Genomic DNA, 27,089 nt, shown 5'->3' with positions numbered 1-27,089 from the left:
AGGAGAAATCTATATACTCTCAATTGAATTTCTACTCCATAGCTACTTTAGCAATTATTTAGTATCATAATTGAATTGTTTCTATTTCAATGGCTTCCTTTTTTCTTCCCTTCTCTTATTTCTAGGTTCTTCCACGATTTAATGATAAAGGGGAAGTATTTAAAGCACAAATAATGAATGTGAGCTGGTCAGCCGATCACAGAATTATTGATGGAGCGACAATGGCTCAATTTTCTAATTTGTGGAAGTCCTATTTGGAGAATCCTGCTTCCATGGTGCTAGATCTTAAATAAAGAAGACTAATGCCAGAATACATCCTTAAACTTTTGGGGATTAAACTGAATAATTATAAAAGCTAGCTATGCTAGCATATACCTTTTAGTACTTCTCTTATTATATAATTATATTATGTGATTAAAAGGTCTCGAGAGCACGTCTAAGTCTATTGATAGCCTGTTCCATTCTTTTTAGTGAAAATAAGTAGTTCTGTAATTTATTCTACAAGAGGCTGTCATACTTAATAGGTCATGGTGTTATTTCTAAATGTGATGGGGGAAGTGTATAGTTGCCTGACTTTGATAATACATGATGATGGCCACTCAGCTGGCATTACTGAAGGACAATTATCTACATGTCTGCAGTACTATGAAACTGCTTATTATGGGTAGAAGGGAAGTTACATCACAATTATTCCTTGTTGAAAATAGGAGTTTATTTTAACAAATCTAAAGGAATATTTCCAAGTTCCTGTGAGAAATTATGCAGAAATCATGTCCAAATAAAATGTCTTTATGCTTATCTTTAAAAACGTCCAGTGGACTTTTTATTGTTAAATGGTGCTGACTTTTCCTGAGGTCCTCTTACATATAGAAAGCTCTTACCACAGGTACTCAGTATCAAGTGACAATGGAAGTTGATGTTATCCCAAAAAATGTACTTCCCACACCGTTTCAGAATATTTACTGGTACGTGACAACTCTGTTTACACCAGACTGGTGTACTGAAAGTATGTAGAATTGTTTACGTACTCTTTTTATACTTTTTTTTCTAGAAAGCAGCAGCCCACAAACAGATGTCATGACTAGATATTGCATCACTAAATAAATAATTGCTTACCACCATTGCTTATAATTATACCATAAAAACCATTGTTATGGTTTTTTATGGTTTTTATGGTATAATTATACCATAACCTGCCAAACAGCTTAAATATGCTCTAAAAGACTGTCATCATTTTGTATATGACAGATGCTGTTTATTCTGTTGTATGACAGATCAATATTTGATATGAAATAGCATTTGTGTAAACAGAGCGTAAGAATTAGATGAATCCTATTTAAACTAATGTGCAGTGCCGACAGTCAGTAGGATTCAGGTTAGCACCCCCCAGGACAAATAACATACATGTTTTAAGCTACAAAAATGGAGAGTGTGAATAAAATGCAAAGAAAAACTACTGTGTATGTACACGCTGTCCAGAGAACTTCAAATGGCAAAAATAATGCAAGAAAAACAATCGTGACCAAATAATTTGGGAAAGTCAGAATGGACATTTAATTAGAGATACATCTTCTTTCTGGAGGGCTCATCTGTCTCAATATTTTGTGGGTAAGGCCTTGTGTTGAGCAGATCTAAAGTAAGCCAGAAGATGTAACTGAGGGACCATGAGAAGAAAGGGGGGACAATACAAGAAACCTAAGACTAGAGCACCAATCTTGTGCTAACTGCTAAGAGGGTGAGAAAGAAACTCTTACGCTGTGGGAAGAGGACATACACCAGAAATGCAAACTGCAACTCATGTTCCTATTCAAGAACAATGGTTTTTATCTGCATTAGCTTTTGGAGTGTAAGAGATTATAAGTTTAAATATGATTTTTCTATTAATAAAACTGATATCACTACAACTTTTGTGGTTTTGGAATGTTTTATATGGGAATTTCATGCAGACAGTCCTGAACAAGAGAATCAACTTTATAATTCATGTTAGATACCACAAAGAAGCAATGCTTAAAATCTCTCTCTCTTGAGACTTATCAAAGGAAACAGACTAACGATGACTCCCTTATTTGTTGTGTTGCTGTAAGGGCTGCAATCCAAATGATGCATGTGCAAATTTATGACCAGAGATGAGAACCAGCTTGAAGGGCTGAAAGAATGATACAATATAGCTGTCTTGAAAACATCAGCTTAAATGACTCTGCCAGCAAAGGGAGCAAGATTTATATTTTTGTCAGTCAAATCCTTAACAAAATAGAGAGTCTATCTTCTGCAGTCATCTCTAATAATCTGAGTAGTTGATTAAATCAGGAAGGAAATTGGGTATTTAAGAGACATTTTAAATAACCAGATTGGAAAAAAAATCTTAGAGAACTGAAACATGAATGCAGTTGGTCTCTTTATAAAGAGCCTTTGGGGAAATTAACAGGGATCAGGGGACTGGTGGTGGATTACGGAGCCTTTTCACAGCTAACCAATTCTAATCTGGCCCAGGTTGGTAGTGAGAGAAAATCATTGTCACTTGATGAGAATTTGATGCAGTGGTCATGAATTCACATTACAAAAACAGTCTTCGCAAATGACACTCTTGTGGACAGTGTCAGTCAGGAGGACGTAGTTTTACTGATTCTCTTTAAAGCAATGATCTGTGATTACTTTCCCCTTCTGTAGATAGCCGTCTTTTGGGAAACAGAATAAAATGTGCTGTGGGCAAGAAGTGCCGGGCTGGAGACTGGGTGCATAATTTGCTTCAAGTTAAACCTATTAGGAATCAGTGCAGAGATTACACTTTACAGGAGTCTTAGGGATGCCAGTGGTTGGGATTGTGCTTTCGAGGAGGTGGCCCCTCAGCCAACTCAGAGGTACAGGATCTCTATGGGGACAGAGCTTTCAAGAGGCCATGTCTCAGATGTGCTCAGATCTTGGGGGAACCATGAGACTGTGGCCTGGTTCTTTTGGGGGAGGAGGACAGAGACAAATCCTACTTCCCTGAAAGGTCACCTTTAATATTTATCAGATGGACTTGTCATGTAAAGAGAAGACCAGTCAAGTACTGCTTTAGTAGGAGTTTAGAAGGGAGGGACAGAAATATCTCCTATGCAAGCTCCCCTGTCTGCCAATCCTATGGAAAGCTCTGTGCAGATGCTCTGAGCTGATGTGATTTTTCATTGAAAAGGGAGCGGAGTGGGCTGCTACCAGTCCCCACAGCATCTCATCCATTTATTTTCACTGGAATTGTGAAGCCTAACATAGAATTGTTCTTGTCATAGTGGTCTTACACTGGTTTTCTCTTAACTTATGAGCATCCCTATTCCGAGAGTGAGAGTCCCCTGGTTCCAGCGAGTAGCAAAGCTCTCCTGAGAGAACTATACTGCCTTGGGAATAGCAGATGGTCATCAGATAGCTGACTGTCCTGTGATTCACCCTAATTTCAACACAGCCATCATTTTAGAGGACCATGCACCGCCTGTTCTAATCCTAGCTCCCATGATTGGTCATATTGGAGAAAACCCTGCAAGGTAAAACTCAGTTTCATGTGCAGGTTTGTCCAGCAAGGATGACAATATGGGCCATTATGAAAGATATTTACATTAAGATTGTGAAAAAAAGAACCAGCAAAAACAAAACAACTCAAATGCTTCCTTTTACAGTCAGATGCAGAGTGAAATTCTTGGTTCAGTACTATTGCTGTTCAGCAGTACTCTAGATTTCACTATGAAGAGAAAGCACTGCATTGCAAAGTGTCAGGGAATTTCGCAAATATTTAAATTTACTACAGCATGATCCTCTCTAGTCTGGTACTCCCTCAGCTGGCAACATCTGTAATCCAGGATGATTTTAGTTAGCCAGACGACTACTTATCATGCGTGTGGTGAAGTTTCCTGAGGTCCCAGCAAGTTTGTTTCCAGCCACCAGTTCTGGCTCCCCATGTTCTGTGGTATTATTTAGCTGTAATTTATCCCTAAATGTCCTCTAAGAGCCCAGTAAGCAGTGGAAGTGTTGGTAATGCTGCTGGAGAACACTGATCTCCTGTTTTCTGGCAAATTCTCTCATTTGACACCAGTCAAGTCCCGAGGGTGCTGGACTACAGAGGTTCAACCTGTAGAAGTGTAACTGATCAGAACAATATAAAGCAAGCTTTTTCTCATCCACATATAGGGTATTCTAGTTTTTTTTTTTTAATTTATAATACTTTTCAGAACAATATGATATGTTTCTGAAACTCTTATGTAACTCTTCTATTAATGCCAGGTGCTTGCTAGAAGGGCCGGGTTCAGCTCCTGGGGGGTTTCGTGTCAAGGATACAACCAACGGGCTCGCGCCCCCACCCAGTGGCCTGGGAAAATTTCACCCCACTTGCTGGGAGACTGTAAGGCAGTTCTCACAAGCACAGAGTCTAAGATAGAAACAGCTTATTTAATGACCATATCCTACCCCAAGTGTACAGTGACAGATGCAGTGTATCTAAGCAAAGAAGAGACACACCCCTTTAACAAGATACCATCCCCACATGCTATAGAACCAAGTCTCTTGCTGGGGCTCTTGGCCCTTTACCCCACACAGTTACAGGGTGTGCCTCCCGCGGTGCACTCCCAAACCCAGAGCCCACAGATACATCACCAAGGCAGTACTAGCCGTCCACTTGTCTGCAGCATCCCCTTGCTGCCACCTGATGGCCGCCAGCTACTCCTCCTACAAGCCGCCCGCCAGTCACTGCCACCCGCAGCTGCTCCTACCAGCCAGTTGCCATATTCTGCTGCTCCTTTACCAATCACACTGCTTGGGATCTCCCTGAGGCAGAACCCTGTGATTTCAGCTCTGCATGGCCTGAGCTGCTACACTGCAACTTCAGCTTTTAATAGTTCTACTGTAGGGTTTCATGAACATCCTAGTATTCAGCTCTATTTTTCAACAGGTGGGGAGGGCTAGTCAACCCAGGCTTATAGCTATATGGCTAAGGTATCTACAGGCCCAAGGCACTCAGCAAGCTACTTCAACCAGTGTCCCTTCCATTCTGCTTTACAATGCTTCAAACCAGGTAGCCCTGTGTAATCATTGTCTTATGCAGCTATGGCGACTGCCCTGTCCCCCACAACAACCCAGAGCATTGGTGAGGTCTCAAAACTCCCACACTGAGTTTCAGCTTAAATTGTGATTTTACAACAACATGTTTACAATAGACCAAATCTCATGGCTTACTTGCTACCCATTAGGCTTTGCCTGAAAGGTATCACACATGTACACCTTTGCATTCTCATGCAAATGATCTCTGGGAGACACATTCTTCCCAGCCTCAGTATCACACATGCAACCCTTTGCATTCTCATGCAGATGACCTCTGGGAGACACATTCCTCCCAGCCTTCAGCAGCGTTGCGTTCCTGCTGCCACATTCCTTACACTTATTTACAGTAGAACATTGCCTGTGTAAAGCAAACAATTGTCATTCTAAACTCCAGTCTAGTTTGTTTAGATGTATGTTATTCAGCATAGCAAAATGTATTAACTGTTTCTTTTACATTACAAGTTTGGATGTGTGTTTAAAAGCTTATTGTGTTCGAAACATGGCAAAGACATTCAGTGGTGAATGCTCAGCGGCTTCGCAAAGTAGTCCCATGTGATATCTCTTAGTCCCAGCAATGTCATGAGTTAAAATTAGAACTCGACTGGCATTACATTTCACATAATTGGCGTATGTATCAGAAACAGACGTTAGTAACATAGGCAAGATTCATATCCTCTGCTCTTGCACAGAAATCAATGAGTTGTGAAAAATCTGTGACTAAATCAAATGATTTAGGTAAGTTGTTATAAAATGTTTCCTTACGTCTGAAAGGGAACGTTGGGCAGTTATCACAAGCAGAAGCTCTGCTTACAAGTCAGTAAATTTACAGTTGTTTTACAGCTAAAATTAGGAATGCACGTCTGAACTGCTAACAGTTCATCATCTCTGGAGTATTATTGTGCTTACCAGAAAGAAGCATAAACAGTGGGCTCAAAATGTTCTATTTTCAGCTTTTTGTAGTCTGAAAGGTCTTGTTACATAGTTACATCTTTTTGAAAACAAAAGCCTATACTTGTGACCTTATGTGTTGCATGATTTCTGTAGTTGTGGAATTTACTGAAGAATCCACCCTCTAGTACAGAACGGGTCCAGAAGCTAAATTATAATTTTAAATCAGGTGGCCTAAAAACTCTTTCAGTTGTTTAGTATTACAAGTAGCATTAGAAAACCCAGTCAGGGTTGGGATTCCCCTTATTTAGGTATCATAGATATGTTTCTGACTTAAGTTTACAGTACAGGAATTTGAACTGAATGTCAACTGTTGAAATAATATTGTTTTCCTAGTTTCCAAATATCCTAAACTAGTATCTATCAGAAGCAGAAATTGACTGATCTGTCTCAATGAGAGTTAACTCTGAAGTTTGTTAACAGAAATTTCAATCTCAGCTATGAATAATTTATTAAAAATATTTAGTTAATGGTTTTAGTCATGTTGGGTGCAAAGGCAGATACTGGGATGAAGAGCTGGTTACTGGTAAAGGCTGCTGGACAGTGTGGGGAGAAGTGTTAATGTGTGAACCTACATCAAGGTGTTTGTGTTCATACCAACAAATGAAGGGAGGGGAAAAAGAGGAAGATGCATCCATTCTTCATCAGAAAAGAGTCTCAGACAAGTTTTGGGAGTTCTAAAATGAAACTATAATGTACACTTTCCTGGGCACCATGAGCCTGGCCCTCAAAATATTGAGCTTCCCGTTAACAACTGATATTCTTAAAGCAAGGTTAAGCATTAGCTGTGCAAAAATGGTTGGGCCAAATTCTCCTCTTTTACTGCATCATAGCTCCAGAGGAATTCCATTTTCCAGTCTATACTGTATTTCCAATGAAGAGCCATATTCCATGTTCATTTCTTTATATTTTTTCTACCTTTTTGTATTTTTTCTTCTGTATTTCTTAGATATAAGTGCTCACATATGGTCTTGTTATAGGATACACCAGTGCAATAATAAGAGAAAGGGAAAATCTAGTATGAATGTTAACCACTTTGGATGCAGAAATATTTTGTAAATAGGTACCATATAGCCACTGTAGTGCAGAAGCTGGTTTGTCTCTGTCACATTTAAAAGGTCAGCTGTAAGAAAAGCAATCGGGGAAAGACTCCTTTAAACAAGTGATTCTCCAATGACCATTGGAAGAAAGATGCTTGCAGGGAAAATGCTAATATTCCACTTTCAGTGCTCAAGGGCAAGCTGTCTAGCTGGCTGAAAAAAACATCCTCAGGCTTTTCAGACTGGAGCTGGGTGTTTGCCACCCAGTCATACGCATTTATAATAAAAAATGAGATGCAATGTTTAGTGTGGTCTTAGCTTTACTACGTAGCCCCGAAGAGCTATATGTCAATGCAATACCCTCAAGCTATCCCTGCCCCAAACCAAACATCAGAGTTCTAGTCTATTGTTAGAAAAGAAAAACCCAATCAATACAAGAGTGGCTGAAAAGCCCTACCAAGGAGAAGCCCAGGAATGATCAGGAGTCCTGCGTGCCAGGAACTAGTACCAGAATGTTCAAGAAGCCATCTGACAGGCTGTTATTAATAGCCAGCCTATAAAGCAGTTTCCCTCCTGACTCTTGGCAATTAATGTCTGACTGATCCCCTGAAACAAAGATCACCCCTTGTACTTGGTTTATTTCACTCACAATCTGTACTAATGAGAAGTCCTGTGCACCTTATAGATGCTCAGATTTTTTGGAGCATAAGCTTTCATGGGCAAAGACCCGCTTCATCAGACGCCTTTCCCACAAAAGCTTATTCTCCAAAAAATCTGTTAGTCTATAAGGTGCCACAGGATTTCTTGTTTTTTTCCACAGACACAGACTAACACGGCTACTCCTATACTTGTCAATTTGTATTAGATGCTGAGCTGTTCTGTAGCCTCCCAAGGTCTTGGACTCAAGGATAGCTCATGGCAGTGAATTCCATGGGCTAGTGCTGTGATGAGTAGAATTTATGGTCTTCTATCTATCGTTACCTGTGTCACTTCTCACTCATTCTCCAGATTGTCACCTTCTTGTGGTGAGTGGGCTTTCATGTTCCAGTGAACCTGAGAGGGATGCCATGGAGAGTCTTGTACTCCCGGCAAGTGGGGAAGGTCCAGATGAAGAATGATCCTAAAACTCCTTAACAGCAGAATGGGCAGAGGATAGCAAGGGTAATGCGACAATGGCTGTAAAGGTGGATGAAGGCTGCAGCGGACAGGAGACTCCCATTTGTCATGGATCCCATGCCATTGGACTTGAGCTTTCTATCCATCGAGAACCATGGGGTGGCTGCAGTGCAACAGTCCCTCCCCTGTTAAAAGATTTCACGCGCAGGCGTCTTCTTATGTACCACTCTCCTAAACCTAAGTCCTACAGCAACTGGCAAATGGTGACGGGGGCAAGAGTGTGAAATCTGGAAGCTTTTAGTCAGGGACCAGCACAGATGTGGTGGATGTACGTATCAGTCATTCCGTTTCAAGGACTGAGGTGGTAGAATGGTCTGGCTGCTGCATCCACAACTAAGCAGCCCTATTTAGGATCTGCTCTGCTCATCCCACATGGGGACGGGGCTAGAAAAGGTGCCCTAAGCACAGTCCACCTCAATGCCCCGGACTGGATAATCACATCCAGTGGGTTCACCTCTGTGTCACCCTTCAACTTAATTGAATATTGGAATTGGAAAAGATTCAGAAAAGGGCAACAAAATAGTTAGGGACATAGGACAGCTTCCATATGAGGAGCAATAAATAAGTCTGGGGCTTTTAAGCCTGGAATAGAGATGACGAAGAGGGGGACAGGACGGAGATCTATAAAATTATGACTGGTATGGAGAAAGTAGTTAAGGAAGGGAAGTGATTAATCCAATACAATCTGACAGGGAAAGCCACAGGTTGATTGTGCATTATATGAAAAAATATTTTCTTTTCATGGAAGATAGGCCCATCAATGGCTACTAGCCAGACTGGGCAGGGATGGTGTCTGTAGCCTCTGTTTTACAGAAGCAAGGAATGGGTGACAGGGTGGATCACTTGATGATTGCCTCTTCTGTTCTTGGGGGCACCTGGCATTAGCCATTCTCAGAAGACAGGGCACTGGGTTAGTAGCACCTTTGGTCTAACCCACTATGGTCATTTGTATGTTCTTAGTTATTCTTATATGATGTGAAGAGGTAAGCAGGAACAACCGATCAACTATTCTGTATATGTGATAGGAGTCGTGGGTGTGAATTCCAGCAGCTCTGAACACTGATTGTGTTTGATTAATCACACAGGTATATACATTTTTTTAACACTGATGTCTCCCTCTGGCATGTCCAGCTTATAGGGTTTATAATGGTGACAATGGCAAGCTGTGTGCTATTCAAAAGTAGATATCTGTCACTGAACCAGAACGTATAAGAACCATGACTGAGACAGCGCCATGCACTGGATCGTTTTCTTCTGTTAAAAACCTTTGGGAAGTGAGAATTCGGAAAATAAATGAAGAACTACGGAAGGAGAAGGAATTCAGACAGAGGGCTGTAGGCAGGTATGTTCCTGAGATGTTAGAAGGAAATGTGCAGCTAAACAAACGGGACTATAGTTGAGCTTTTCTGGAATATGCAGGGTCCAATCCTGCAATCTTTACTCAGGCAAAGTCCCATTGAAGGGCATCTGATTGCAGACTCAAATCAAACAGAGAATTCTTATCAACTGTAAATAGAAATAAGTGTTTGCTAATCCTGCTGCCATACATATCAAACTACAACACCTCCCACTGTCTTTAGAGCTGCAATAACATAAAGTAAATTCTTCATGTTTTTGTAGCAGAAATTGGTGCCCTTCATTTAGAAATGATTTCCACTTTAGAGGTCAAAATAATGGTGACTATTATCTTCACTAATTAGTCTGTGACGATTTGCATGAACTTGAATTCAAGCTGCCTGTATGCATGCATGGTGGAGGAAGATGCTGCTGGTTGTGGAGGTAAGCTCCTCAGCTTATGGCCCCATCTGTGCTGTGCTCTGTCCTAGTCACCCCTGCACCCCACTCAGCTCAGCCCCCATTCCTCACAATGTCTACCAAATCATACATATGGATGTAAGGAAGTCAACTCTTCTTTGTCCAGAACAAAGACCTCTGTCTCTGTTGCTATAATCTATAGGGTATAGCAGATAGACGCTATGGAAGTGAAACAACTAAAGGAATTTATGTATCGGAGAGGTAGCCGTGTTAGTCTGAATCTGTAACAGCAACGAAGGGTCCTGTGGCACCTTATAGACTAACAAAAAAGTTTTGAGCATGAGCTTTCGTGAGCACAGACTCACTTTATCAGATGCTGGTCTTGGAAATCTGCAGGGCCAGGTATAAATAAGCCAGAGCAAGGCTGGGGATAATAAGGTTAGCTCAGTCAGCAAGGGTGAGGCTTACTACCAGCAGTTGATCTGGAGGTGTGAACACCAAGGGAGGGGAAGCTGCTTCTGTATTTAGCCAGCCATTCTCAGTCTTCGTGTAAGCCAGAGCTGAGGGAATCGAATTTGCAGATGAATTGTAGCTCAGAAATTTCTCTTTGGAGTCTGGTCCTGAAATTTCTTTGCTGTAGGATAGCTACTTTTAAGTCTGCTACTGTGTGGCCCGGGAGATTGAAGTGCTCTCCTATGGGTTTTTGTATATTGCCATTTCTGATGTCCGATTTGTGTGCGTTTATCATTTTACGTAGAGACTGTCCAGTTTGTCCGATGTATATAGCAGAGGGGCATTGCTGGCACATGATGGCATAAATTATATTGGTAGATGTGCAGCTGAATGAACCCACGATGGTGTGGCTGATCTGGTTAGGTCTTGTAATGGTGTTGCTGGTGTAGATATGTGGGCAGAGCTGGCAACGAGGTTTGTTGCATGGATGGGTCCCTGAGTTAGAGTAACTGTGGTCCGGTGTATAGTTGCTGGTTAGGATTTGCTTCAGGTTGGCAGGTTGTCTGTGGGCAAGGACTGGTCTGCCTCCCAAGGCCTGTGAAAGTGGGGGATCATTGTCCAGGATGGGTTGTAAATCCCTGATGATGCTCTGTAGAGGTTTTAGCTGAGGACTGTAGGTGATGGCTAGTGGTGTTCTGTTGGTTTCTCTCTTGGGCTTGTCCTGTAGTAAGAGGCTTCGTGGCACACGTCTGGCTCTGTTGATCTGTTTTTTCACTTCCTCAGGTGGGTATTGCAGTTTCAAGAATGCTTGGTAGAGATCCTGTAGGTGTTTGTCTCTGTCGGAGGGGTTGGAACAAATGCAGTTGTATCTTAGTGCTTGGCTGTAGACAATGGATCATGTGGTGTGTCTGGGATGGAAGCTGGAGGCATGAATGTAGGTGTAGCAGTCAGTAGGTTTACGGTACAGAGTGGTATTGATGTGGCCATCATGTATTAGCACCGTGGTGTCCAGGAAGTGGATCTCTTGTGTGGACTGTTCCAGGCTGAGGTTGATGTTGGGGTGAAAGTTGTTGAAGTCCCGGTGGAATTCCTCCAGAGTCTCCTTCCCATGAGTCCAGATGATGCAGATGTCATCAATGTAGCGTAAGTAGAGACGGGGTGTTAGTGGACGAGAGCTAAGGAAGCGCTGTTCCAGGTCAGCCATGAAAATATTGGCATATTGAGGGGTCATGCGGGTACCCATAGCTGTGCCGCTGATTTGAAGATATATGTCGTCGCCAAATTTGAAATAATTGTGTGTGAGGATAAAGTTACAGAGCTCATCCATCAGATGTGCTGTAGCATCATCAGGGATACTGTTCTGGACAGCATTTATTCCATCTTTGTGTGGGATGTTGGTATAGAGAGCCTCTACATCCATGGTGGCTAAGATAGTGTTTTCTGGTAGGTCATCAATGTCTTGCAGTTTTCTCAGGAAGTCAGTGGTGTTTTGGAGATAGCTGGGAGTGCTGGTGGCATACGGTCCAAGGACAGAGTCCACATAACCAGACAGTCCTTCAGTGAGAGTGCCAATGCCTGAGATGATGGGGCGTCCAGGATTTCCAGGTTTGTGGATCTTGGGTAGTAGGCAGAATAGCCCCGGACGGGGCTCTAGAGGTGTGTTGGTATAAATCTGTTCTTGTGCTTGTGTAGGGAGTGTCCTGAGCAGATGGTGTAGTTTCTTAGTGTATTCCTTGGTGGGATCTGAGGAAAGTAGCCTGTAAAATTTGGTATTGGAGAGTTGCCTGGAAGCCTCTTTCTGGCAGTCAGACCTGTTCATGATGACAGTAGCTCCGCCTTTATCTGCCTCTTTGATTATAATGTCAGGGTTGTTTCTGAGGCTGTGGATGGCATTGCGCTCCGCACGACTGAGGTTGTGAGGCAAACGATGCTGTGTCTCCACAATTTCTGCCTGTACGCGTCGGCGAAAGCATTCTATATATAGGTCCAGACTGTTATTTCTACCCTCAGGAGGAGTCCAAGTGGAGTTATTCTTCTTGTGCTGCTGGGAGGGTGTCTGTGTAACGGTGTGCTGGTCAGTGTTGTGTTGAAAGTATTCTTTGAGTCTGAGACGGCGAAAGTAGGCTTCCAGATCACCGCAGAACTGTACTATGTTTGTGCGGGTGGTGGGGCAAAAAGAGAGTCCCCGAGAAAGAGCAGACTCTTCTGCTGAGCTGAGTGTGTAGCTGGAGAGATTGACAGCTCTGCCCACATATCTACACCAGCAACACCATTACAAGACCTAACCAGATCAGCCACACCATCGTGGGTTCATTCAGCTGCACATCTACCAATATAATTTATGCCATCATGTGCCAGCAATGCCCCTCTGCTATATACATCGGACAAACTGGACAGTCTCTACGTAAAAGAACAAACGCACACAAATCAGACATCAGAAATGGCAATATACAAAAACCCATAGGAGAGCACTTCAATCTCCCGGGCCACACAGTAGCAGACTTAAAAGTAGCTATCCTACAGCAAAGAAATTTCAGGACCAGACTCCAAAGAGAAATTTCTGAGCCACAATTCATCTGCAAATTCGATTCCCTCAGCTCTGGCTTAAACAAAGACTAAGAATGGCTGGCTAAATACAGAAGCAGCTTCCCCTCCCTTGGTGTTCACACCTCCAGATCAACTGCTGGTAGTAAGCCTCACCCTTGCTGACTGAGCTAACCTTGTTATCCCCACCCGTGCTCTGGCTTATTTATACCTGGCCCTGCAGATTTCCAAGACCAGCATCTGATAAAGTGAGTCTGTGCTCACGAAAGCTCATGCTCAAAACTTTTCTGTCAGTCTATAAGGTGCCACAGGACCCTTCGTTGCTGTTAAAGGAATTTAGTGCTTTTTTGAGGGTCCCCGTGGGTGCTCCACCTTTAGGTGCATCAGCACCATTGCGCCCACTAGGAGTAGATTTGTAAGTAGGAGTGTGCCCCGCACAACTGTCCATGGGTGCACGGCACAGGCATGAGATGCTGGTAGCACCTCATGTGCATGTGCAAGCAGCCAGCTCCTCGGTTCTTCTCTGATTGCTGCTGGCTTCAGTCACAACAGCATTCCTGCACCTGTCACCTAAAAGAAAAAAAATCAAATTAAAAGAGTAACTTACCTTCAAGGAACAACTAAATAAGAGGCTTTCCTCATGGTAATCGCCTCGGCACGTAGGGCAGGGGAGATCAGTGCACTGATGTCAGAACCACCGTACATGACCTTTTACAAGACCAAAGTGGTCCTCTGCACCCACCCTAAATTCCTTCCTAAAATACTTACTTGTCTGCAATTAACCAGTGTACTTACCTGTTTTCTTCCCCAAACCTCCTGCCAATGATAGAGACAGAACCATGCATACCCTTGATATCTGACCAGCCTTGGCTTTCTATCTGCGGAGAACACAGCCATTCCAGAAGACGACTAAACTCTTCATCTCCTTGGCCAAAAGGTCCTGTGGTACACCTGTCTCCAAACAGAGGCTGTCCAAATGGATCTTGGGCTGTATAAGACTTGCTTACAACAAGTTTAACAAAGAACCACTGACAGGCATTCCTGCCCATTCCACACATGCAATGGCCACTTCTACAGCCTTCCTCCAAGGCATGTCCGCTGAGGATATTTACAGAGCAGCCATGTGAGTGTCCGCTCACACATTCACCCAACATTATGCCATACAAACCTTTGCTGACTCACAGACTGCATTTGGCCGATCCGTGTTAGCAGCACATGCTCACCATCCAAAGACCCACCTCCAAGCAATGACGCTGCTTTGTAGTCACTTAAAGGTGTAGCACCCCTGGGGACTCTTGAAGAAGGAGAGGGTACTCACCCTGTGCAGTAAGTGGAGTTCTTTGAGATGTTGCCCTCTGGGTTCTCTACCACCCACCCTCCTCCCCTCTGCTTTGGATTCCTTCTTTGGCTTCCGGATCAGAGAAGAACCGAGGAGCTGGCTGCTTGCACATGTGCAGTAGGTGCTACAGGCATCTTGTGCCTGTGCCCTGCTTACACAGATAGCTGAGTGGGAAGACACTGCTACCCACAAATCTGCAGGACAATCCCCTTACATTATCCACACACCCCCACTGTCTGTGGTAAAACATTATAAAGCTTGATGGGAGAAGTTAGTTTATCTCTGTAAAATAATTTGATTCACAAAGGCCGTGTCTACACTAGCCAAAAACTTCGAAATGGCCATTTCGAAGTTTACTATTGAAGTGCTGAAATACATATTCAGCGCTTCATTAGCATGCGGGCAGCTGTGGCACTTCGAAATTGATGTGGCTCGTCCAGACGGGGCTCCTTTTTGAAAGGACCCCAGCTACTTCGAAGTCCCCTTATTCCCATGAACAGATAGGAATAAGACGACTTTGAAGTAGGCGGGATCCTTTTGAAAAGGAGCCCTGTCTGGACGAGCTGTGTCAACTTCGAAGTGCTGCGGCCGCCCACATGCTAATGAGACGCTGAATATGTATTTCAGCGCTTCATTAGTAAACTTCAAAATGGCCATTTGCATGGCAATTTCGAAGTTTTTGGCTAGTGTAGACGTAGCCAAAGAGTTCAAAATACAATCTTGCAGAACTGCAAATCATTTTGCATTACCCAAAGCATTAGAATTCTCTAAGACTGCTAAATTTACAGCCCTTCCCAAGTGTATCTGGCATCCCGTTAAGATAAATACTTGTCTGACCTCCATCAAGGCTTCTCGCCAAAAAGGTGCTACGTCAGGTAATGAAAATGAGTTCCTAGCTGCACAACTAAAGAGGAGTTTTTTGTCTTGTAGACTGACGCTTGTCTGGGAAGAAAGAGTTACTTTAGCCAAGCTCAAAAAAAAAGTGATCACTGAAGATGGACGGGTTATATTAAAGATTGAACAAGAAGAGTGGAAGGTAATATTACCAGGAACTTGCTTGGGATCTATGGTTAGTAAATTAAGAGTTAAACAATTTTAGGTCTTTAGCCCAACTTAAGTGAGTAGTTATTAATGGTTTGCAGTCATGCTGGAAGGGCATAACAAGCAGGATTCTCCAGCGATCTGTTTTGGGACCAGTTCTATTCAATATCCTTCATCTCTAGCATAAATATCCATATTTTCAAAATCTTCGGACATTTACAATTAGTCTATCTTCATTTCACCAACTAAGTGGACTTTCCTTCTGATTTTCCTTTTAGATGTTACCCTCTTGCTTACTCAAACTGAACCACCTCCAGGAATGGCAGCTTCACAGAAATAATTTGGTGCAAATTCCTGAATTCATTGGAAGGTTCCAAAATCTTATTGTACTGGACTTATCCCGAAATGCCATTGAAAAGTTACCTAAAGAGATTGGTGAGTGGTATTTAAAAACAACAGCAACACTTCTCAAATGAAGTACTCAACTGATTTAAGCAGCCACCACACCAAATCCAATAATTTTCTGCATCTTTATTTTCACTAGACTGACCAAGAGCACTCACCCTACGCAAATGAGCCAACACAAAGTCTGGTTTAATCCCAGTTTTTCACATCTGAAAGATTAATTTAGTCTTTAGGGCCAATATCCAGGTGCATTCTCTCTGATTATTGCCGTTGCAGGTCAGCTGCCTAACCTCCAAGAGCTGCTTCTCAGTTATAATAAAATTAAGTCTGTTCCTAAAGAGCTAAGCAACTGTGTCAGCTTGGGAAGACTGGAACTGGCTGTAAACAGGGATATCTGCGACCTTCCACCTCAGGTTTGAGAAAAACAATAATTTTTGTACAGGTTCATAGTAAATGTTTTCACTAGCAAAAATTATTCTCAGAAAAAATGAACTTGTTTTCTTCTAAACTTTAAGATGATATAGTATCTTTCCACTGGAAAGTCTTGCAGGACCTGTCTAATAATTTGTTTGTTTTCACTTTAATTTTAAGATGCTGATTTTATAAATATTTAAGCACATGCATAACTTTTGTTTATGTGAACAGTTCCATTGAAACTAATGGGATTAACCACATGAATAATTTTGCAGGAACTGATCCTTATTTTACTTGGGGAACTGCTTAGCAAATGTCAGGCCACTGATTTTAATTAACCTACACTTGTTTATGCCAGCTGAGGCTCTGGCCCACTGGCTCAACTGTGATCATGGTAAAGTCACCATTAAGGGAGTGAGCATAGCTAAGGGTGGCCAAACTGGCTCACAAGCCACAGGTGTTTTTTTACAGTTAAAGTTTGGCTCACGGGGCTCCCCAAAAAATTCTCCAAAGGTTGGACTTCTGCCCTTTGGCAGCATAGTGGGGTAGGACATTCTGTTTCATGGGCAGGGGTGTCTTAGGGCTCAGCTCCATGGGGCATGCCTGCCAGTGCTTGGGGCTTCAGCAGTTCCACCTGCATGGCTGAAGACCTGAATCCTGGCAGACATACCCCAGCACTCAAATTTCTGAAGATTGTTGCATGCTGGTTGGGGTTTGGATGCCCCAGCATAATTCATTCCCTCCTGTTCAGTTACTGATGTCCCTACAAAAACTGCTACTTGTGATTGTGGTTTGTGTGATACAGACAACTGTATGTCCTCAAGGACGTGAAGTAACTCCCTTCAGAGAGGACACAGACTAGCTGAGAGTAATAACTTTTGCTGTCTACTTACTTGGGCTGAATCATAACTGATGATGTACATATGAAAAGGGTATATCGCTGTATCAGTCCTTTGGCTACAGAGTAATAAATACTTGAATGTATTTGTATTTATTACAAAAATCACAACCCTGACAGGTATTATAGTAACTTAAATTCCCACAGACTTCCCTGGAGATGGAGGGCGCTCAATGTCTCGCAGAATTAAGTCCAAACATTAAGGCCATTTCTTCACATGGCAGTTTTTTCTGGAAGATGATCTTCCGAAAGATGTCTTATGGAAGATCCTCTTCTGGAAGAGTGCATCTACACAGCAAACAGGACCCCGAAGGAGCCGCCCCTTCTTCTGGAAGAGCACATCTACACACACATTGGCGCTCTTCCGGAACAACAGGGCAGGAAACGGCATGGACAGGGTCACACGGCCAGGGAGCCCTTCTGGGGCTGCCGGCCACATGGCCCTTTAAAGGGCCCCACCCAAACAGGCCCTCCCTGCAAACGCTGCTGAGGCCAGCCACATCTGTGCACAGCAAGCTGGACCCAGATCCCTTTCCAGCACCCGCTGACCAGCAGGCATGGACCCCCAGCAGCCACAGGACAGCAGGCTTGCCTTTACCCGCAGGCTAGCCATCCTCCTGGCCTCCCTCCTCAGCCTCCTGTGGTGACAGATACCCAGACCTGTGGGTCCTGAACCGCCCCCCCCACTGGGCCCCATCCAGCCAGTCCAGCGCATCTAGACCCACACCACCAGCATGGATTGGTGAGACAGGGTCGTCATGGGGGAGTGGGACAAGGACCGCTGGCTGCAGAACCTGCAGATGAAGAAAGAGACCTGCCTGGAGATCTGCAGCTGGCTCACCCCCAAGCTACGATGCCAGGATACCTGGATGAGGCTGGCCATCTCACTGGAGAAGCACATGGTCATCACCATATGGAAACTGGCCACCCCAGACAGCTACCAATTCATCGGGCAGCAGTTTGGGGTGGGCACATCCACAATCAGGGCCGTCGTCCTCCAGGTGAACCCTGCCCCAGACCCTGCACCACTAGCAGGAAGAAGGGGGCTGGTGGGCTCGGGGGACCCCAGGCACCTATTGGGAGGGGGCAGGGCCGACAGGAGGGGGGCGGGCACACCTAGCCCAGAGGGGATACCACATGGCTGCTGCTGGAGGGGTCCCTCAGCAGAGGGGGCCCAGTAGGGAGGGAGAGGGTGGAAGGGGAAGGGAGCAGGGACCCCTCTGTGTACGCCCATGAGTGTGCACTTTCCCATTCCCCTGCACGTCGTGAGAGCCATCAACTACGTGATGGTGCGATGGATGGTGCACATCAGGGACCTGGATGCGGTCGTTTAGGGCTTCGCTGTGCTCGGGTTCCCCCAGTGCTTCGGAGCGATCGGTGGGATGTATATCCCCATCAGGGCCCTGGACCACAGTGGTGGCCGATACGCCAACCACAAGGGGTACCACTCCATCCTGCTCCAGGTGTTGGTGGATGCCTGTGGGAAGTTCACGGACATATATGTTGGTGGGCCAGGCAGGGCACATGATGAGCAGATCCTGCGGAATTCCGCCCTGTTCTGCAGGATGGAGGCCAGGACATTCGTGCCCCACTGGGAGCGCGCCGTCGGGGATGTTGTCATACCTCTCTGCCTCGTGGGTGAGCCAGCCTACCCACTCCAGCCCTGACTGATGTGCCCATACAATGGGCCACCTCACACCCTCCCAGGAGCTGTTTAATGCTCGGCTCACGTGACCCTGGTATACTGTTGAGTGCGCTTTCGGCCGTCTGAAGGCATGGTTCAGGTGTCTCCTCACATGCCTTGATGTGGCGGTGGAGAACGTCCCACAGGTCGTGGCCGCCTGCTGCATGCTGTACAACCTCTTCGAGGCACATGAGGGGACCGTGCCCCAGGGCTGGATGGCAGAGCCAGCCTCCGGCTAACAGCAGCCCGCTGTGGCCCCCGACAGGCGGCTTGACTGTGATGGGCTCCAGATCCGGGAGGCACTTCAGGAGGCATTCAGTCAAGGGGACTACTAATCCCTGCACCCCTCCCCACAGGCCCCCCCTACACACATCCCCATACGCACACCTCACACACACACACACCATCCCCCCCTACCCTCCCCCACAGTAATCAGGGACACAGCGGGTGCAAAATGTAAATATGTATTTAACCCTCAACTTTTAACAACAGGGATCAATGTAAACAGTAAATAATAAAAGTAATGACTAAAACCTCATATGGGGTGAACTATATACATGGGGATAAGGGGGCAGGGACACTTAAACTTGGATGGGAACTGGGGCAGGAACGGTGGGGGCCCTAATCAAGGGACGGGGTGGAAGGCTGCAAGCCCCAGTGCCTGCAGGTGCCCCTCCCACCCTGGGTGCGTGGTCCCCTGCAGGACACTGATGGGGCTGAAAGCACCAGCAGGTAGGGCTGGTCAGCACCTGGCCCAGCCTCAGCAGAGGAGCCAGAGGGGGGGCGGGTTGTGGATCAGGGGGCCCGCCACAGGACCCTCCGTAGCCACAAGCTATGCTGCGAGGTCCCTCAGGGCAGTCTCAGGCAGGCCTGGGGGCAGTAGGGCGGCCAGGGCCTCAGAGTCAGGGGCTGGGGGGATGGAAGCAGCCAAGGGGACCAGCGGGGGGGACCTTGGAGGGCACTGCAGGGGGAACAGTGGGGAGGCCTCGGAGGGACGGCAGGGGGCAGCGGGGGGAACTGCAGGGGGAGAAGCTGGGGGAGGCTCAGGGCTGGCCTGCTGGGGCCCCGCACACAGTGCGGAGCATCCCCACCACCTCCACCCATGCGTTCCATGTTCATTGCAGCTCGGCCTCGTTGAGGGCCAGCTGCCTTTCAACGAGGGTGTTCTGGTGGCGGAGGGCCATGGTGTAGGCTGGGACCTCATCCTCACAGCAGCTGTGCCTGTTCTGGCACACTTGTCGCGGCCGTGCCGCATGGGCTGGTCCAGGCCCAGCTGGTGGGTTGCTGGGTCCCCTGGGCTGGATGGGGCTGGGAGGCCCTGGCCTCCTCATCCAGCTGCCCCAGCCTTCGGAAGGTGCCACTGTTAAAAGAGAGAGGGTGGGGGGTAGAGGGGACAGTCAGTGGCACATCTGGGATCTGGTGGCATGGCCCTAGTCTGCCCTGCTGGTTACCCCCTCCACAGATGCACAGGATGGGCATGTGCTAGGGGAGGCCACCGTGCAGGCCTGCATGCACTTGCTGGGGCTGGGGTGCTGTCCATGGTGGCCCACCCTGGGAATGGGCTTGCGGGGGGCTGGGGGCAGTCTCAGCCGTGGGGGGTTCTGGATGTAGCTATGCTGCCCGGGGGTAGGGGGGGGGGAATGGCCTCAGCAAGCCCAGGGAGTACTCCATGGGGGCGGGAACTGGATGCTGCCCACAGGCCTGGGTGTGTCCCAGGCCCTGACCGGTGATGGGCTTTAGGGCCCAGTGCTGGGGCCCAGGTGTTCCCCTCCCCCACTGTGCTTTGCCATGGTGCACACTTATCCGAGGTGGCCTCGTATATGTCAGGTGATGCCCAGCTGGAGGGGGCCTGGCTGCTGGTGGTGGAGGGCAGTGTGATGACGAGGGACCCCTCTGTGGACTCCCCATCAGATGGGACATCCAGTGGCGGGTCCCTCCTCCTCCTCTGGTGCAGCAGAGGGCTCAAATGCGGCTGTCTCCATGGTGACGCAGGGTGGGAAGGTGTCACCTGCAGCCAGGAAGTCCCGAAGCTCCCAGTAGAAGGGGCAGCTGGCAGGGGCACCACCAGATCTGCGGGTGCTGTCCTGGGCCCGCATGTACCCCTGCCGCAGCTCCTTCACCTTGCGCCTGACTTGCTCTGGTGTCCAGAAAGGGTGGCCATGGGCAGCCAGACCCTGGACAAGGCGGGCGAAAACTGGGGCATTCCTCTGGTGCCCACTGGTGTCCTGGAGGACCTCATCATCATGCCAGAGCCCCAGGAGGTCCTGGAGCTCTGGCTCAGTCCAGGAGGAGGCCCTCCATTTTTGAGCCCAGTTGGGGTCTTAGCTGCCCTTGTCTGGGTTCCTGGGGCTCCCCTGAACAGTGCGGCATGCTGGCCATCTCTGTGGGTTGCAGCTTGCTGGGCACTGCGGGGCCTTGGGGGAGTGTGGCAGGGAGCCCTGCATGTGCTGCCTGTTTCACACTCTCAAGCTTTCTGCCACGGGGTCTCCAGGTCCTTGCAGCTTTTAAAGCTGCAAGGACCTGGAGACCATAGAGGCCCACTGGGGTCGCCTAGAGCGTCCCTGCTCTCCAGCAGGCCACTGCCATGAGGACCACTTCTTTCGGAAGAAGCAGTCTGGGAGCATCTACCCATGCCTTCTTCCGGAAGATTCTTCTGGAAGAAGGCCCTCTTCTTGATTCTGCAGTGGAGTACAGAATCCAAAAGATGGGGCTCCTTCTTCTGGATTTCTTCCGGAAGATTGCCTTACATGTGTGGACGCTCCTTAGATCTCCTGGAAGAAGGTGCCATTCTTCCAGAAGATCTTGTCTGTGTAGAAACAGCCTAAATCTCTAAAACTCAACAAACTGAGAAGTTTTATAATGAATATGGACTATTAACTGAATTCTAGAAGTTACCAAATCCATCTTGCTGTTGTGTAACAAGCACAGTTAGGTGCATTTTATGCAGTCAAGTGAATGTTTCCCGATGAAAATAAATTCTAAGACTAGATCAGATTTTTATTTCTACTGAAGCCCCTTTATACCACTGGAGCAATATTTTAAATGACTGTCTGGCTGTCTGATCTCATACAACCCAGAATCATTTGTCTGGTATGAAATTCAGAATATGTTGTAGTATTTTCAAAATTTTTCTATTGAGATGGTTAAATTGAAGCTGTAGCAGAAGATTACTTACTGCACTGTCTGTACAAGTGTGCATTAAGGAATCCGTAAGTAACAAGTCTTCCCTTTTCTGTTTAGCTCAGCAACCTAAAGAAGCTTTACCATGTAGATCTGAGTATGAACCAGTTTATGGCCATTCCTTCAGCTCTCCTGGACATGCCAAGTCTCGAATGGTTAGACATGGGGAGCAACAAACTTCAGCAACTCCCTGATACCATTGACAGGTTAAAAAATACATTAGTTTTCATTCCATTGCATTGAAAATCTAATTATTTATCTTTGCTTTAAAATATTAAGTACCAAAGTTGATGTTGTAACAAAATAAAGAAAGCTACTTTACATTGTGCTGCTTATTCAAAAATGGCATCATGTACTTATATTGTTAAAATAACTGGAATATCTCAAAGCACCATATTTCATTATGTTGGAACAAAGTCTGGACGCGGTGTACAAAGCAAGTAGGAGGGTTTAGTACACACAGCCCTGGTGGAGTGTCACTGCACCTGTTAGGTTAGTGAATACTGTCAAACAACAGGTTACAATTGATTATACAGAATGTTGATGGGTGGAGAGTGAAACAATGGAGTGAGAGGGGGAAGGGGGAGAGACCCCAGAACCCCTGTATAGAAGCTAACTGCAAGGGAAATTAGCACAATTAGCACAGTAAGTTGACAATCTAAGGTTACCATCGTGCTCTCCACCCATAGCTTAGACAAAGTTCTTTGAACAAAGCAAACATTGATGGACAATAATGTGTAAAGTGGTGATGTATATGTTGGTGTCACAATGTTATCCTCACAGGGATATGACCATTTGTGTTATATCTAAAGAGTCAAAACAGAAGGTAATGAAGGTGTGTGACAATCAAGCATTTGTTTCTGCCCCGCTTCTGGGACATCCCAATTTCTCACTTCTATGGCTGTCTTCCTGCAATGCGGTTGCCAGGGTGACTGTTTCTGTCTTGGTTCAGGCCGCGATGACCTTCCAGGTGGGCTCAGAGGGGGCGGGGGGCAGAACTCATGCTCCTGGTGTAGGCCTAGTTTCCAGACTCACATTTAGAGTAGTGGTTCTTAGCAGAACATCATTGCTTGTCTAGGAATCTCTACCCTACGCTTTATAAGAACTAATATTTTGTTTGGAAGGAAATTTGCTTGCAGCTGAGTAGATAATTAAGACATTAAATTCCTGTTGTCAAATCTACTTGCTGTAGAAATCTTCAACGTATTTATGTTACTATCTTCAACCTGTGTTTCCTACGATTAATGCCTTTTTAATGCAATCAATGGATCCCTCAGTTAAAATACAATTTTAAAAGTCGATTTTTTAAAGTTTTTCTTGAATATTTATCTACATGATTATTCTACATTTCCCATGCTTGATACTTTTGTGTTTGTGGGAGAAAAGGCTTTTAAATATAATACATTGTATTAACAGATTTTTCACCAATCAGAGGTGTGGAGCTGGGTGCCATGGGAGGGCACTACACCTCTGCCATGCCATAGAGTGACACCACTGAATATATGAGCCAAGGATGGAGATGTCAACATCAACCTCCCTTAGAATTTAGTCGCCCCACCAGTTAGCCCAGCTCTATGTTAAGATGCACAAAGTACAGGTTGGCACAAGAAGAGTTTTACGAAGCAATATAGAAGTTTAGAGGAAATCACTGAACTTATGATTGTCAGTTATCAATTATATTTCCCTTACTTTTCTGTCATTAACTTGCCCACAGAATTATACATGCTCCTAGACTGTTAAGCATTACTGCATTCTTTATATCAGACACATGCCTGTTAAAGTGAATGAACTCCTCTAAATTAATGGTCAATCATTAAATATTTCCTAATTCTGAATTAACTGTAGAATGCTCTACTTCTACAGAATGGAGAACCTACATACTTTATGGCTCCAACGGAATGCAATAACCTATTTACCAGAAACCATCAGTAATATGAAAAATCTGAGCACTCTTGTTCTCAGCAACAACACACTCCGGGATATTCCTGCTTGCATGAAACAAATGACTAATCTCAGGTAAAATATCAATAACACTGCAGGTAGCTGCCTTAAAATAATCCCCTACATCAGGTGTGCAGAATGCTGCATAACAAAGATGAGATAAGGTGTTATATCCTCAGCTGGTGTGAAGTGGTATATCTCCATTGAAGTCAGTGGATTTACAGACTTATGCCAGGAAAGACTCTGGCCCAGCAAGTTTGTCACTGTAGAATTCCTTCATTTCACCAAATGGATTCATTGCAAATGTAGATAGTTAGTGTCCAAAAACGTGAAGGGAAATTTTAGGCTCTGTGAGAGCTATAGCGTCTAGCTTTCGGTGGAATAGTTGGGAATCATTATTTTAGCCTCGCCCATAAACCTAAGACCAAAGGACCAAAATTGAAAGGCAGCAACTTAAAAACTGGTAACAGGAAAACTTTTATAAAACGTATATTTCACTTGGGGAATTCACTGTCACAATATTAGTGAGGTCAAGAATAAGATTTGGAATATGAACACCAGTGAAGCAATCCATTTATGTAGCCACGTCTACACTATCCCAAAACTTCAAAATGGCCATGCAAATAGCCATTTCAAAGTTTACTAATGAAGCACTGAAATACATATTCAGCGCCTCATTAGAATGCCAGTGGCTGTGGCACTTCAAAACTGCAGATAGGAATAAGGGGATTTCGAAGTTGCCAAGGTCCTTTCGAAAAGGACCCGTCTGGATGAGCCACAGCAATTTTGAAGTGCCGTGGCTGCCAGCATTCTAATGAGGCGCTGAATATGTACTTCAGCGCTTCATTAGTAAACTTCGAAATGGCCGTGCAAATAGCCATTTTGAAGGTTTGGGATAGTGTAGACGAAGCCTACGTGAGGATAAAATGTCTGAGTTATAAATGTTAAAGCTTTAGGCCATAAGCTAACCATGAACTGACAAGAGTAAACTTCTTTCAAATACTTAATAGGCAGATTGTTTTTTTTTTTTTACTATTCACTATGCCTAGGATCTTCTTGTTCTCTCAAGTACTTGGAATTTGCCATTTTCAGAGGCAGGATACCAGATTAAGATGAGGGTGTTATACCCAGATTGATTAACTGTGCAAACAAATAGCAGTGCAGCCAGACAGTATGAACTAGGGCTTGGTACAGCCAGCTGAGTACAGACCAACCTGGTCCGATTTAGTACGGCATTTACTGCTTTCAAGTTATTTGGGTATGTTACTGTATCTGGGTATGCATAAACTCTGCAGCTGATTGTCTGATTACCAAAAATAAAAATTCTCATGTGCAATACACAATTTTAAATATCTTGTTCAGGTCTCAGAGTAGATATCTGCTTCTGAACTCAGGTGTCAAAATACACTAAAAAAGTATAATATGTACTTAACAAACATGCACTTAAATGAAAGCATAGTAAGAACTTGTTACTGAACTGAACTGGACAGCCGACATTTGCTTGAATTGGTCTTGGCATTGACAACAGGTACTAAAGCCTAAATTTTCAAGTGTGTACACGAAACATTAAACAGGAAGGTATTCCTTGTTACACTGTATGAACTACAAGTTTGGCATAGCAATCATTTTAAGAAGTGATGTAAATGTTCAGATGAAGACTATTTCTAAATAGGTTAAACACATATCACAATACCTTTAACTACTTGAAATATAACATCTTGAGAAATTATCCTTAGTTATGTTTTTTGATGAAGCACTGCTCAGTGGAGCCTAATTTAATTTTTCAAACAGCTTTTCTTTGTTGGAGTACAGGAACTCCCAATGTAATGTTTTCTGTTGAATTACCAGATTTGTCAACTTCAGAGACAACCCACTGGAGCTGCAGGTAACACTTCCCCCATGTGAGAATCCTGAAGAGGAGGAGGAACGGGAACTGTTTGGTATTCAGTTTATGCATATGTATATTCAAGAGTCACTCAGCAGAGCAGGTAGGAAATCTGTACTCTGTAAGCAGAGTTAAGTGTAAAAATATTTGAAGAAAGATATAAATGAGTTTGAGGAGACACCTGAGCTAGCACACTAAAAATAGAAATGTTGTTATCTCTTAAAAATATGATCATGTCCAAAGACCATAGGTATATACTTGGCTAACAAGCCTCTCCTGTCATGAGTTCCAATGCAGTAACGCTTCTTTTGCTAACTTCCCAGCAGAATCGCATGTAGCATGGGTATGTCTCCTCAAGCTAAAAGTTACACCTTCCAGTACCACAGTACACATATGCTTAGAGAAAGAGGAGTGCAGATACCCTCCTCTTTGCCTGGGGGAGCTCACTGCCCCTTTAATCTTGGATTTAATCATGACATGGCAGACACTGAAGAGGGAATAGTGGCAGGAACTAATGCTTTTGCCAGAATTTTGGAGGTCCCAGTATTTTCTGCCAGTAGGTGGAAAAGCACCAATATGTGATGGGGAATTGTGAGGTGCTTCCAGGAAAATCGGCACCGAAATGAAATAAATTAGATATTTCACCCTGCTTCCTCGTGGAAAAGATGCCATACGACAAAATATACTGCCTAGTGATGTCTGCTGAGACAGACTGGACAACGAATTGCCCACTGAGGCTGTACATGAAGGTCAGGACTGAGTTAATTTGGCAGAGCATCATTAGCCAGTATCCCTTTTCTGTACTGATTATGTGAACAGCAAATTCTACTGACGCAGCATATCAATCTTCCAGCTCATTAAATTCACTAACAGATTATAAACATTTAAGACAAATTGCCTAAATAATGAGGTTAACTTGAGAGATCATATCAATTTCAGCTGTTATTTTATTTTCCATCTCAAAAGCTTTCTGCATGTGAACCTAATTACTAACACAATTGTGATGGCATTTGATTTCCACCTGATTGTATTTACTTTAGCCAATTCCACAAATAGAATTTATGAAACAAAATTCTAGGCACAGTAAACAAGATAAAACCCCTCATGAAGTTCAAAATGGAAACAAGTATTAAGCATATAATTTCTTACATTTTAACCTATTGTCTTTCAGAAAACCTGAACAACTCCACATCTGTCGCTTCTGCTACCACCGATGATAATGAATTAAAAAAAAAATTAAACAAGCCAAACTGAGCTTTTGTAATTGGAGGAAAACATAATATTCTATTTCTTCTGAAGAGAGAAAACTACAGTAATATTGCAGT

At 44.7% G+C, this 27,089-nt stretch overlaps 2 protein-coding genes across 5 annotated transcripts in view; both read left to right on the top strand.

Moving 5' to 3' along the window:
• Positions 1-1,895, top strand: part of DBT (dihydrolipoamide branched chain transacylase E2) — a 28,863-nt gene extending 26,968 nt beyond the window's left edge. For 2 of the 3 annotated variants that reach the window (XM_075002481.1, XM_075002484.1), the window contains one exon: positions 126-1,895. In XM_075002481.1, coding sequence (XP_074858582.1) covers positions 126-293 — 168 coding nt within the window. In that variant the 3' untranslated portion in view covers positions 294-1,895. The remainder of the gene's footprint in view (positions 1-125) is intronic. The other variant, XM_075002482.1, reaches the window with a different exon arrangement.
• Positions 1,896-5,668: 3,773 nt separating this feature from the next.
• LRRC39 (leucine rich repeat containing 39) lies at positions 5,669-27,068 on the top strand. Of its 2 annotated transcripts, XM_075002202.1 has the most exons (10): positions 5,733-5,796; positions 7,915-8,074; positions 9,357-9,567; positions 15,247-15,352; positions 15,636-15,792; positions 16,039-16,175; positions 21,999-22,144; positions 23,802-23,954; positions 25,728-25,867; positions 26,936-27,068. In XM_075002202.1, the coding sequence occupies exons 3-10, from the start codon at positions 9,443-9,445 to the stop codon at positions 27,016-27,018; spliced, it is 1,047 nt and encodes a 348-aa protein (XP_074858303.1). In that variant the 5' UTR covers positions 5,733-5,796; positions 7,915-8,074; positions 9,357-9,442; the 3' UTR covers positions 27,019-27,068. The 2 variants fall into 2 exon arrangements, with proteins under 2 accessions (XP_074858302.1, XP_074858303.1); XM_075002201.1 differs by lacking the exon at positions 7,915-8,074 and having other exon boundaries at positions 5,669-5,796.
• The last annotated feature ends 21 nt before the right edge of the window (positions 27,069-27,089 follow it).

The sequence above is a fragment of the Carettochelys insculpta genome, chromosome 9, assembly GCF_033958435.1.
Source record: "Carettochelys insculpta isolate YL-2023 chromosome 9, ASM3395843v1, whole genome shotgun sequence".
NCBI classification, from domain to species: Eukaryota; Metazoa; Chordata; order Testudines; family Carettochelyidae; genus Carettochelys; species Carettochelys insculpta.
This window is presented reverse-complemented; position numbering and strand designations above follow the sequence as displayed.

Excerpts from the sequence above, each read along its gene's own strand:
- LRRC39 (XM_075002201.1), top strand. The coding sequence starts at position 9,443 with ATGACTGAGACAGCGCCATGCACTGGATCGTTTTCTTCTGTTAAAAAC. Across the intron at positions 15,793-16,038 it reads AAAGTTACCTAAAGAGATTG|GTCAGCTGCCTAACCTCCAA; the intron begins GTGAGTGGTATT and ends TTGCCGTTGCAG. Across the intron at positions 25,868-26,935 it reads AGAGTCACTCAGCAGAGCAG|AAAACCTGAACAACTCCACA; the intron begins GTAGGAAATCTG and ends ATTGTCTTTCAG.